The sequence below is a fragment of the Nannobrachium achirus genome (genome assembly GCF_963921795.1).
Source record: "Nannobrachium achirus genome assembly, chromosome: 13".
Classification (NCBI taxonomy): Eukaryota; Metazoa; Chordata; class Actinopteri; order Myctophiformes; family Myctophidae; genus Nannobrachium; species Nannobrachium achirus.
The window spans coordinates 16,063,202-16,075,811 of NC_137833.1; the positions used below are offsets into that span (position 1 = coordinate 16,063,202).

The window sequence follows — 12,610 nt, forward strand, 5'->3', positions numbered from 1 at the left end:
GAAACCTGCTTGGAGTAACAGACGGACAGGATGATGTGTCACATAACAATACAATGATCACCGCAAAGTTCAGAGACTTTATTTTGTGTATTTTATACTGTGTCTTCTCCTTCAATTATATTTTACTGAAATGCAACAACTAAACTGTACCAGTATGTGGCCGGTGTGTGGATGAGCCAGAGAGAAAGATGGCAAAAGAGTGAAAGAAAAAGTAAACAAGTGTAAGTGAAAGAATGAAAGAAAGGGCAAGCGAAGAAAGAGAGAATGAACAAAAGAAAGAAAGTGAAACGGTGAAAGAGCAAAAGAAAGAAAGAAACAATTCAAAGAGAGTGAATGAGTGGGAGTGAGCTAAAACAAACAGGAACTTGGACAAAGAGAGGGCTGTTGGGACCAACAAGTCTAAAGTCAACTGTCAACAAATGCTCCTCCACCTGCTGTGGACATACATGCTCTGGAACAGACTTACAGACAGACAGGAGTGTCGCACCAAATTCTGGGCCCTGGGCACTTTAACTATTGAACAATAGCAGATCACAGTGCCACGCTGCGAGCTTGTAGATCTGCTATTTTTCAAAAATCGTGAAAAAAAAAGTCTTTGAATTATGTGAAGGACCCCCAAAATGATATGTATTTGGCCATAGACCCCCCCCCCCCATCTCAAAATATTTAGTTCCAGGGACCCCCAGAAGTAAAATTTGAGTTACAAATGTTCGCTTAAAAAATACATATATTCAAAGATTTGCACACATTTTCACGACTTTTCAAAAATAATTAAGGCCCTCCACCTTGGGCCCGAGAAACTCAGTCCCACTTTTCCCCCCTTGCGACGCCCCTGCAGACGGAAAACCAGACGGACAGATGGGCGGACGGAGGAGACACAAAGACAAAGGCCCTGTATCAAAGAGAGACAACAGTTAGCATTCCGGAGCTTGCTGCATGTGTGCATACATGAAATTCATGCACACGAAATCACACCTCTAATGACCAAATCCATGTCCACCCCCCCCTCTCCCCTCATGCAGCTCCATTTGGGCCCCATATGTTAACTATCAGTGCTAATTTGTCTCATTAAAACCCTTTGCGGAGGAAATGACAGTTTGGAAGGGTGTAATTTTAGAAAGAGGGCTGTCCCTTGCTGTCCCCATGGGGTCAGGAGCCAGGCGGGTGACTTGGGGGAGGGTTGTGCGTGTTTGTATGTGTACGTGCGTGTGTGAGCGTGTGTGTCTTAAGTCTGTGTCTCATTTCAGAGGCATATGGAAGGCCCAGTTTCCCCTCTGTAGTGTGTTAACTTAAACAAGCCAGCTCTGAGGAGAGCAGCTAGCAAATGAGCAACAGAGTTACAGTACAGCTGAAACATTTGTCGGTTTTAATTGATCAAACTGCAAAACCAACAAGGACACTGGAATTCTCATAAATGATGGCTGATTCTATCAAGGGACCAGAATCACACGAAAGTGATCAACTATATCAAATTTCACATAATAAAAGCAGTCAAGAAAGTGGTATATGGGGTGCCTGGTGGCTCAAACAACTGCTCTGATCTTGAGGACTCAAGTTCGAATGCAACCCCCAACCTGTCTCGAATGCCTCTCCTCTCTCTCTCTCTGCCTTAGTTTTCCCGTCTCTTTGAACCAACCTGTCTGGAATAAGGCACAAGTACTCCAAAAAATACATCTAAAAGAAACAGGAAAAGAATAAATGTAGAAAAGAATGTAGGTATTTAGAATTTTAGAGGACCACCACTACAAACCTCTGTGTTCATTCATCCATTTGCAACACAGAGAGTGTACACATGTTATAAGTGTACCCTCTCAGAGTTAAACTATCAGTGTGTACTCTGACAAACAGAGCAAAGCACATGGCACGGATCTGCTATGGCTATTTTGACACAAGTACTTTTTTTGGTCCAACACATAAATAAACCAAATAGAAACTAGTGGTGCCTGGCACAACTACTTTAAAAACTAAAACCAAACACGTGCCGCCTTTTCTGACCATCAATAGGGAGAAGAAAAAAAAACGGTAACTGTGAGTTTGACCTCTTAAAAACAGCCCAAGGTCAAAGGTCATGTTGCCAAATGAAAGACCACAACTTCCTATTTGCCGATAATGGTAAACATGTGTCAATCTTTGACCGTTTTTCGAGTCATGCTGGACACTATGTAATTTTGAGAAATAACCTTGACCCCTACCAATCTTCGATGGATGGAATTATAGGTCCGAAAGAGAAAGTAGAACATTGTGTTGTGTTCTCCGAATTGGGGCAGGATAATTATTGTTTTGTTTATAAAATACATATACTTTTAGAAATGCTATTTATTTATTTATAGTTAAGAGGCACTATTGGTATCAAAACATCTCCCAAAATGTCCAAGCCCTTACACAGGCCTTTTTTTCCACCAAAAAAAATGACAGAAGGATAAAGTAATGGATGGAGTGAGGCATGGAGATTGGAGAGAGATGGTGGGGTGTGGACAAGACCAGAGATAAATCATCATCATCATCCCAGCACTCTGAGGTACTGCCAGCACGGGAGAGAGAACAAGTGAAACAGCCAGTTCCAGAGAAATCATCAGCCATCACCAAACATAATAAATGTTGTCTAGTCATCTCCCCCCTTTTTTTGTTTTCCTCATCATCATCACCCAGGAAGGTCTGACGCACACACAGAGGCAAGTCTGTGGAAGAATGTGAATAGATCAGAGGGCCGGCGAGGACGGATAGACGATCAGAGGCGTGAGAGGGAGAGGCGGGGGGATAAAGCCTAGAATTATTGAATGCTTTAACTATTGAAAAATAGCAGATATACAAGCTCACAGCACGCTGCGAGCTTGTAGATATGCTATTTTTGAAAAACCGTGATATATACTGTATATATATGTATATATATATATATATATATATATATATATATATATATATATATATATATTTGGCAAGTCTTTGAGTATATCTTTTTGAAAGTGAACATTTGTAACTCAAATATTTGCTTCTGGGGGGTCCCTGATACAATATTTTGAGATGGGGGGGGGGTCCCTGATACAATATTTTGAGATGGGGGGGGGGGGGGGGGGGGGGTCCCTGGAACAACATATTTTGAGATGGGGGTCCGTGGCCAAATACATGTCGTTTTGGGGGTCCTTGGCATGAAACATTTTGAGAACCACTGACAGAAACAAAAACAAAAACCTTAGAAGGATTTAGAAGACACTTATATTTTGGCCCACACCTGGTTCGCACCCATCTGATCCAAGCGGTCAGATGGGTCATACAAATGTCCACATGTATCTGGAGAGGCGGGGCGGGGGACAGTCAGCCATCGGACTCCCCAGACACGACCACATGTGTCGGCGGGAGAGAGAGAGAGCGATGGGGGTAAGGGAGGGGGTAGCTGGGTGGTAGACAGCATCGGGGCTGGAGCACAGGCAGTCAGAGTTGGGGCTATATTTAACCTCTCTGACATGTGGGCTTCATTTGGAGAGTGGATGCGTGCGCCGCATACCTCCTTTGACAAGTAACAGCCAGCCATTCGACGCGCAAGCAGCCGGGGCCAAGAGAGCGAGGAATACCTGATATTCAACCACAAAAGCCCAACTTACTAGCAATAACTTCAGGTTGGTAGTCTTAAAATGCTTCTCCTCAGCTCCGTGTTTATGAAAATGACTCATAAAGGATCAGCTTCCAAAGTCGACATAAAACAACCCTCTGAACTTGAAGTTATGAGAGCTTTAAAGCTGCAATCCCTAAGATTTATGTCCCGCTGGGAATTCAAACCCGGGTCTCCGGCGCCATCATTTCTACCACTGAGCTAGGACTAGGGATGGGGCGATAATCGTAATTATCCTTTATCGTGATAAAAAGACGCTCGCAATAATTGTATCGCGTAGATTTAAATGTATTATGAAATTGTCCTCTGTCATACAGTACTAGGATGAATTCGCTTTTGTTGAGCTGCAAATTCAGACACTTGATAAAACTGACCTGTAAAGAGCGTATTTGGTAAGCTCTTATTTGAAATTGATCTGCTGTTGCAACGCGTTGCGGAGGGCAGCGATCCAGGAGTTGGTGTTGAATAGACTAAACTCTTGAATCGCATCGTTAGGAGGCCAGAATGCAGATGGGAGAGCGAGCGCGTACACAGATGTCAGCTCAAATCGGTTGGGAACAGGGAACAGAACGTCACACTCCTGGGCACTAGAGGGCGCTGCGATAGGAACGCACTCCCCTCACACTTTGTTCAACTGTTACGTTAATGTGTGTAATGCATATTCGTGCACATGCATGTTTTCGTTGGTGACCAAGACGTTGCAAGCTAGCACACTCTTCCCAGTTAAATGTTATTTGCTGTGGTGCAATTAAGTTTGATTGAAAAAATAATAATCAATTAATACTTTCACCGCAATTACAATAATAAATAAAGGAAGAAATAGTGAAAATAGCCGATCTGCAAGCGTCAATTCACACATGGTCGAAAGACATTTCCCACCGAACAGAGAAGGTAAACCCAAAAACTCTAGTTGTCAGATACTGACTGTGTGTGTGTGTGTGTGTGTGTGTGTGTGTGTGTGTGTGTGTGTGTGTGTGTGTGTGTGTGTGTGTGTGTGCTCGCGTGCGCGCAACAATTGATGCATGGCTATTGGCTGGACGCTTGCAGGTGCAGTGGAGGAACATGTTCCAATAATATTTGTGTTTCTCCATCTCAGCAATGTGTGAAAAATGTGTGCTTGCAAACTGTAGTTTCCCATTGGCCAGCCCAGCACCCCTACAGCACAACAAAGACTGTGCCCAGAATATGACGACTGCCGAGAACACCCAAATGCCCAGATATGACATCACACAAATAAACACATGTCACACAAATGCTTAGGCTAATCAGGTGTTTTGACTTGATATTGCACAATCATCATTTTCTCACACGATTATTTGTTCAAAAACAAAAACATTTATTTATTAACCGATTTAGTGCCATTCCAGAGATATCTCGCGAAAAGTAATATATTACTGTAACGGCGGTTATCCTACCGGGTACAATGGCGGAAGGTTCCGAGCCGATCTCCGTCCTACTGTATCATACTATTATAATTTCGGGGCGTGTCAGCGGGCCTTTAACTTAAATGATGCTGAACATAAGCACATAATGTACAGCTATAGAATAAGCAATATTTGGGGACACGGTGGTGCAGTCGGTAGTACTGTCGCCTCTCTCCTCCGCGTCATTAGTGCCCATACCCTACAGTAGGTTGGGTTGGCAAAATGGGCCTTTCTGTGTGGAGTTTGCATGTTCTCCCCGTGTCTCCTAGGGTAGGTATACCCTCACAAAAACGTGCAGTAATCCTGGTCTCAATACTGCCTAAGAGCGATCTCTTCTGGCCTCCCCGACCCGGGGGGACGGAGGTTAGTATTTCACCAGGTTAGCTTTCACCAGCGTCGGCAGGTTAGCATTTGGGGGACGGAGAGCAACTGTAGATTTAGTCGACTAAAATCTTATCATATTTAGTCAACTAAAACTGGACTAACACAAACATTTCAGATGACTAAAATATGACTAAATCTAAACTATTCTAAAGACTATGACTAAACTAAATCTGCTGTCAAAATCAACACTGCTTTATCCAATTGATAGGTGATGGCTTCTGCAATGTTTTTGTGCCTTTGGGAGCTTGGGTGGAACACAGGGATGCGCTGTAGCCGCTTGCGTTATTGAGGTTTGTGTCATGTGGCAGCAGGGATTTTTGGATGCGATTTGTTGTGCCCTTTGCTAAAATCATATTTCATTTCATGGTGACGTTTTGACATGGTTGTACAGATTTATTGTGTTACCTTGTGGTGCAGCGATTATGCCAAAGCACTGCCAGGCAAATTATGACTCCAGGTTGAAACCTGAAGTTCCACACATTGGAATTTGATCCTTTTTCTTTTCAGTTTAAGTAGAACTCTCGCCCTCGCCACAGGGATTTTCCTCAGTTGTCGCTCATTTCTTTAGCTTGACAACTTTCTGTAATACACTCGAGTTATACGATCCAAGTACCCCCAAGTAGGCTAATCTATATTTATGCCTCTGCCAACGTGTGCAGTGTTGGGTTATAGAAAAATGGGCCGTGCGCTGTAAATGAGAAATCGAGATTAGAGAACACAAATGGAGTTGCATGGCGTAAATGTTCAATCAATAGTGTTTTTCTTATGTATATAGTTTAAGTATGATTGACATTTCAACTTGGATTGATGAGAAACATACAAGTCAACACATGAAAGCAGTGCAACGTCAAAATCATCGTCATTTAGAAACTAGTGTAATTTTTTTATATATTAATTAATTGTGCAGCCCTAACACACACACACACACACACACACACACACACACACACACACACACACACACACACACACACACACACACACACACACACACACACACACACACACACACACACACACACACACACACACACACACACACACACACACACACACACACACACACTTCTTCCTTGAAAACTCTCAGGAGGCCAGAGGCAATCATCACGTCTCCCATAGACAGGCGAGAAGTGAGCACCCCCCAACCCCTTGTTTCCCCTCTCCTGTATGTACAGTGTTTTTTACAACTGCCATGATATTGAATGTTTTCTTTGCTTGCTATTTGTTATGTCCATGAATTGAATACCAAGGACTTCCAACGTAAAAAAGACCGTAAAAGGACTTATTTGGGATGTTCCTTTTAGGCAGGGTGTTTAACGGTACTTTTTTTATTGTATTGACTATACTTGTACTGTTCTCCATTTTTGTCAAATAAAATAATCAAACACACACACACACACACACACACCCCCCCCCCCCCTGTAAAGATCAAGTTCAACTTCATGAGCCATTTGTATGCATCAGGATGGATACATTGGAATGTGGGGAGTGAAAAGAAGAAAGACAATAACACAGACTACAACATGTTATAATAAATCACACAAAAGACACCTGTCCACACACACACACACACACACACACACACACACACACACACACACACACACACACACACACACACACACACACACACACACACACACACACACACACACACACACACACACACACACACACACACACACACACACACACACACACACACACACACACAGAGAGAGAGAGAGCTGCTGCTTAGACTACAGGTGTTTTGTCTGGGTGATAGTAAATGCTTCTATTCCTGGAATAGGAAAGGTCTAGTTCAGAAGAACAGGCGTTTGGGAGATGTTTACGATGGCCAGTGCAGCAGGTGTGTGACCCCACTTCACTTGATAGAGAGTGCTCCGTGCACATTGTTTATCTTGACCTCCAACTCAAACAAGGCACAGTGCATTCTCATTTACCGTAACAGACCCAGGGTGCAGACATATTCTCACACTACAAGAGCACCGTTTCCCAACACAGGACCTTGGGATCTTGAATGAATTGAATGACTTTGTCAATTAACACGACACAATTGAACCACTCAGGCCCTATGTTATACTTTGGTGTACGGCTGTGTCATGCACATCTCTACACACTCACAGGCTCAAGCATGTAGATCTGAATTCCCGCGGCTCAGCACCCGTCCGGGGACCAGGGGTTGAGAATCTTTTTTTTTTTTATGTTTTGAAATATTACAGTAACTAGTGAACATACACTATACTCAGAGATTTGTGAGTAAATATTTCATATTTGTTGATGAAAACTGAAAATGGAACCCACAGTAGATTGTGTGTGTGTGTGTGTGTGCGTGTGTGTGTGTGTGTGTGTGTGTGTGTGAGTGAGTGAGTGAGTGAGTGAGTGAGTGAGTGAGTGAGCGCATGTGCTTGCAGACCTACCACTCACCTAATTATGAAGGGCAGGAACGGAGCCAGTCCCAGAGGAGAGGTTGATCCATCCATAGGTGACGGATATAGTTTACCCAGAACCAGCAGTAGAAGAAACAGACTGGGATGAAGCTTCACCTGACCACTGTCACTACACACACACACACACACACACACACAGGGAAGAGGAATGAGCACTTGGGAGTATCTGATACTTGCTACGCAGATAGACAGACAGACATACAAACAAGAGGTGAAAACATCATCTCTGCCTGCCAGTCTTCCGGCCTGGCGGAGATAACAAAGCATATAATATGTATACATAGTTGCATAGAAAGTGGAGCTACTTATGTGTCAATGCAGCTCATTGACTTCTGCTCATGTGAGCTGGTGGAGAGAATGCTGGCAACAGTTTCTTGCGATGACCCCATTTGATTAGTGTTCTACCCACCAACCACGTAGCGTTGCAGTGTGTAACCAGACACAAGAGTCTGAAACTATGTAATAAAGTTGTGAGCTAAATAAACGCAACACACCCAAAGTCAAACAATATGCTTTATCGTAAAACGGTGTCGCACGCTCACATCATGTAGTGAGACTGTAGATGGGCTATTTTCACTACGGTGTAGATTCTGGTCAGGTTGTTTGGTTTTTAAGGCAGTTTTTTTTTTTTTGAACTTCATGGCCTGTTGGTCAACTTTACAATGTAAAAATGATTTTTTTTAAAGCCATCGTATTTAAATGTTTTATTAAACTTTATTTTTTTACTTTAAAGTATGTACTTTGCCATTATAGTGTTTTAGTACAGAGAGAGATCTATGATGGTTGTTTTATTGTGGATTAATGTGTCTTCATATAATTGGTCCCCACTAATGTTCATTATAATAATGGCTATGCGGTATCTAAAAAATATCTAATACGGGCTCACATCATGGACACACAGCAGAGCTTGGGCTGGGAAATAATGGACCCCAGATAGAGGAGAAAATGTCCTACACACATTAGTACACACACGCAAAAATACATTCTTTCCACAATAAAACATAATAGGCCCTAGATTCTTGCAGGGGTGACACACCACTTACATCCTAAAACCACCCACACTCCCATCTAGTCATCCCCTCATCTGTCCTTCATCTGAGCTTCGCACTCCACCTCAGGTTTTTTTCTTTTCCTTCTTCCCTTCAGCCGAACATCAACTCCACCGGCCGACTCCCTCGCTGACTGACTCAGAATGGAAACTGTCTCTCTATGCCAGCGGTTTCACAGTTTTATGCTTGGCAGTGTCACTCCAACACACTCCCAATGACGGAGGGAGGGAAGGATGGGTGGACTGGAGGAGGATGAGATGGGAGACAGAGAGAGAGATCTCTCTCCAGAGAGAAAAATGGAGACAGACTGTATGTGTGATTACGAGTAATGGTAGTTTTTCCATTTGTAACTCTGAGAGTGAATAAATGCACCCAAATGGATCGTTAGGTTCATGCCTATTAATACTGCTGATTGGTGGGCGCGGTGCTCGGGTGGCGCAAGGGGCAACGGCTTGGCTGGGCATCCATACCAACACAATTGTCTGGGCCATCTCTATAGACAATAGACATAGAAAGGTAGACGCCTCCTTCGGCTCTGTGGCATACTGTATGCATCGCGGGACAGAGGGATTCCGCATCGCCTCCTCCTGCGTCATAGAAAAGGACGTTGGTAAGCCAATCAGAGACAGGTGGGGGAGGGTATTTTCGATAACAGCTTTTTATATCTACGGCCATCTCTGTTGCTTGCGCTAGAGACCTCTACAGGTTGGTCAAGGCGCCTGTTCAGTGGGGTGTGAGACTAGGAGGAATAGAATGTTCCCCCACACGTAATGGGTCCTCCCAGTGAAACTCCTTGCTGTCAGGGGGTAAGAAGCGGCCCATCACATCACTGGTTGTCTGTGCTCAGTGATCACCCTGGGACAGTGATCCTCAACCATTGGGTCGGGGCCCATCTGTGGGCTGCGAGGATAATGGAAGTGGGTCCCCAAATAATTTTGCAAAACACTACGATTTTAATGATAAAATTTATTTTTTATATCATGTATTTTAAAATAGTCACGAGAGATGCCTGCAACAAAGCAGAAAGCCTGCGACACTCCAACGACCAACTAGGTCTTCATCAGCCTTGTCAACGCTGATGAAGACCTAGTTGGTCGAAACGCGTCCGTTTTGAGCCTGTTGTGAGGTAAATACAAACTTTTAAAAGGAGATTCCTTGAGTACTGGCAACTTCTTCACTTTTAAAATAGTCACAACTTAGGTTTTCATTGGTAAGACTGCATGCTAAATAGCAAGTTAAAGTATACTATGTTAGTTCTTTTGTTCCAAGCCAGAACACAATGTTTTTAAAGACTCTAATGATGTTTTACGTATACTATAGTTTTTATTATGGGTTATATCATGTCCTGAGTGTCTTGTCTTAAATGTGTTCTGTCTGTGCTGCAACACCACAATGAATTCCTGTGTGTCCTTGTGATGCATTTGGCAATAAAGTGTACTGATTCTGAATTGATTGATTCATCAAAAAAACATGCTCTGAAAGTGTTTGTGGTCAGATCAGATGGGTGGGAAAGCTTTGGAGATGTTTCAAGTGAGCCCTGATCCATGAAAAGGTTGAGAAGAAGCACTGCCCGAGGACAAACTGTAGGACTAGAATGCATGGGAATTGAATTGGCATAATGAATAAATTGTGAAGGAGAAAAAAAAGACCAAAAAGACCGGCCGAATTGTACTGTATGTGATGTGTATGTTAGAAGAGCAGAACATGCTCCGGGGCCCTTTCCTCCGTAGTCATGCGATTCTCATAGCGAAGCGCAGACAGAGAACAGACCCCCTGCGAAAACAACTTGTGCTTTTCATTATTCCATTCATCTACACTGCACACGCGCGCGCGCGCATGTACAGTACACATGCAACCGCAGTCCACGGGGACCGCCGTGCGATGGGCCGAGATGGGAAATGTAATAGCGGGGCTAATTAGGAGCTGGTCTAATGTGTTTAGTGTCCCGGCTCAGTCATGCACAGAGCGGGGCGAGCCGGGCAGGATGTGATGTCACAGCTGCACCACAGGGACACAGAGAGAGAGAGAGAGAGAGAGAGAGAGAGAGAGAAGAGAAACAGGGAATTACTAGCATATGATGCGACGTGCTGTGGATGGAGTTTATGACAGAGACGGAGGACGGCCGTAGGTCACCGGTTTGACCCTTGGCTCAACCAGTGGCGTCAGTTCAGAAAGAGCTAAGGTATGGCAACATGACTGGTGTCTTGCACGCACGCCTTCGCGTGCGTGTCATGTTGCCATACCTTAGCAACAGGCATGATACATTTATTTTAAGTACATTCTATTTTTCCCATGTTTCTACGGTTTCTTGGGCTGGATATGGCAGCCTGGAACGGTTGTTCAAGAGCAGCTAAAACTTGGCATGTTAGTAAACGTGCCACAATTAACAAAAATGCATTGCACCTGTGCAGCTGACTTGCGGAACCTGGGAATATACCATTATGTCAAGATGGGGAGAATACAAGAGTGGAGAATATAAATATAATACCTTGTTAAAGTGACCATTTTGTTACATTTTGCATTTGTAGTTATTGTACTGTAATTTAACAACATAATAACCAGAAGAGATAGACAAAGACATTCATATAAAAGTAACTTTTATTTTCCCCCCCTAGTCCCAGGGTATGGCAGCTGCATACCCCTGCCATACCCAATTGACGCCCCAGGGCTCAACCATTCTATATGTCAAATATGTCCTTAACATTTCCTCCCTGTGCACTCGCGCGACGCATTTTGAGCTTGTAGATCAGCTGTTTTCGGCAAAGAAGTTTGTTGAAGAGGGAATAGAGCAGGCTAAGAGCATGGGACAAAGCCCAAGGACAAACTTTCCTAAGTATTGAGCATTTGAGTGGTTAAAAATACACATTAAGATGAATCCAACATATTAATAGAAAATGTGTGAAAAACTTTACACAACACTGATGATAGTGCTGTCAAACAAGTCAATGAAGCCATCTATGAATTCTATAAAAAGGTGTAATGTGCATCACAATTTAACAAATATGTTTATGAACGTAGTTGGGGTCCCTGCTTCATCTCTCTCTCAGCTAAGGGGGTACTTGGCCTGAAAAATATTCAGGGACTCTCTAGGTTCCTTTATGGGGGTCTAAATTGACTCTTACAAGTCTGTATCTTTGACAGTGTACAAATGGAACCAAATGGACCCGTTCCATTTGTACACTGTCAAAGGGGAGACCTTCAAATTTCAAAGTTTGAGAACCACTGCTATAGAAGTATAGATCAATAGTGTAATAGGCAGTGTAACAAGACAGGGAGACAGTAGTCTCAAGGGGGTTTGTACACAACAATCACAAACAACCGCTGTGCGCTGCTGCATCTGGCTGGCATGATGCACTCTCTGTGGGAAGTCTGGTTCCGTGGGAACGTGGCTAAATGTTCTAAAGGAGGGTCAGATCAGATGGAGTGTGGGGAATGTGAAAAGAGCTGGTCCGAGAGTGCACTCAATTAATTTGATCCATATTAAGATAAGAGTGACTGGGGAGCTATTGTACGAGCCAAAGGCTTTTAATAGGGGAACCGGGGCCATGTTGATAAGAGAGATAAGAGCGCCAATGAAGTCCAAGTGGGTACCAGTGAGTGAGAGAGTGAGTGAGTGAATAAGAGAGAGAGAGAGAGAGAGAGAGAGAGAGAGAGAGAGAGAGAGAGAGAGAGAATGTGAGTGTGTGTGTGTGTGTG

General features: G+C 43.6%; 1 protein-coding gene across 1 annotated transcript in view; it reads right to left on the minus strand.

Moving 5' to 3' along the window:
* The window catches only part of thada (THADA armadillo repeat containing), a 195,239-nt gene that overhangs the window by 84,846 nt on the left and 97,783 nt on the right, over positions 1 to 12,610 (minus strand). Inside the window, exon 28 of the mRNA XM_080741000.1 lies at positions 7,843 to 7,974. Coding sequence (XP_080597126.1) covers positions 7,843 to 7,974 — 132 coding nt within the window. The remainder of the gene's footprint in view (positions 1 to 7,842; positions 7,975 to 12,610) is intronic.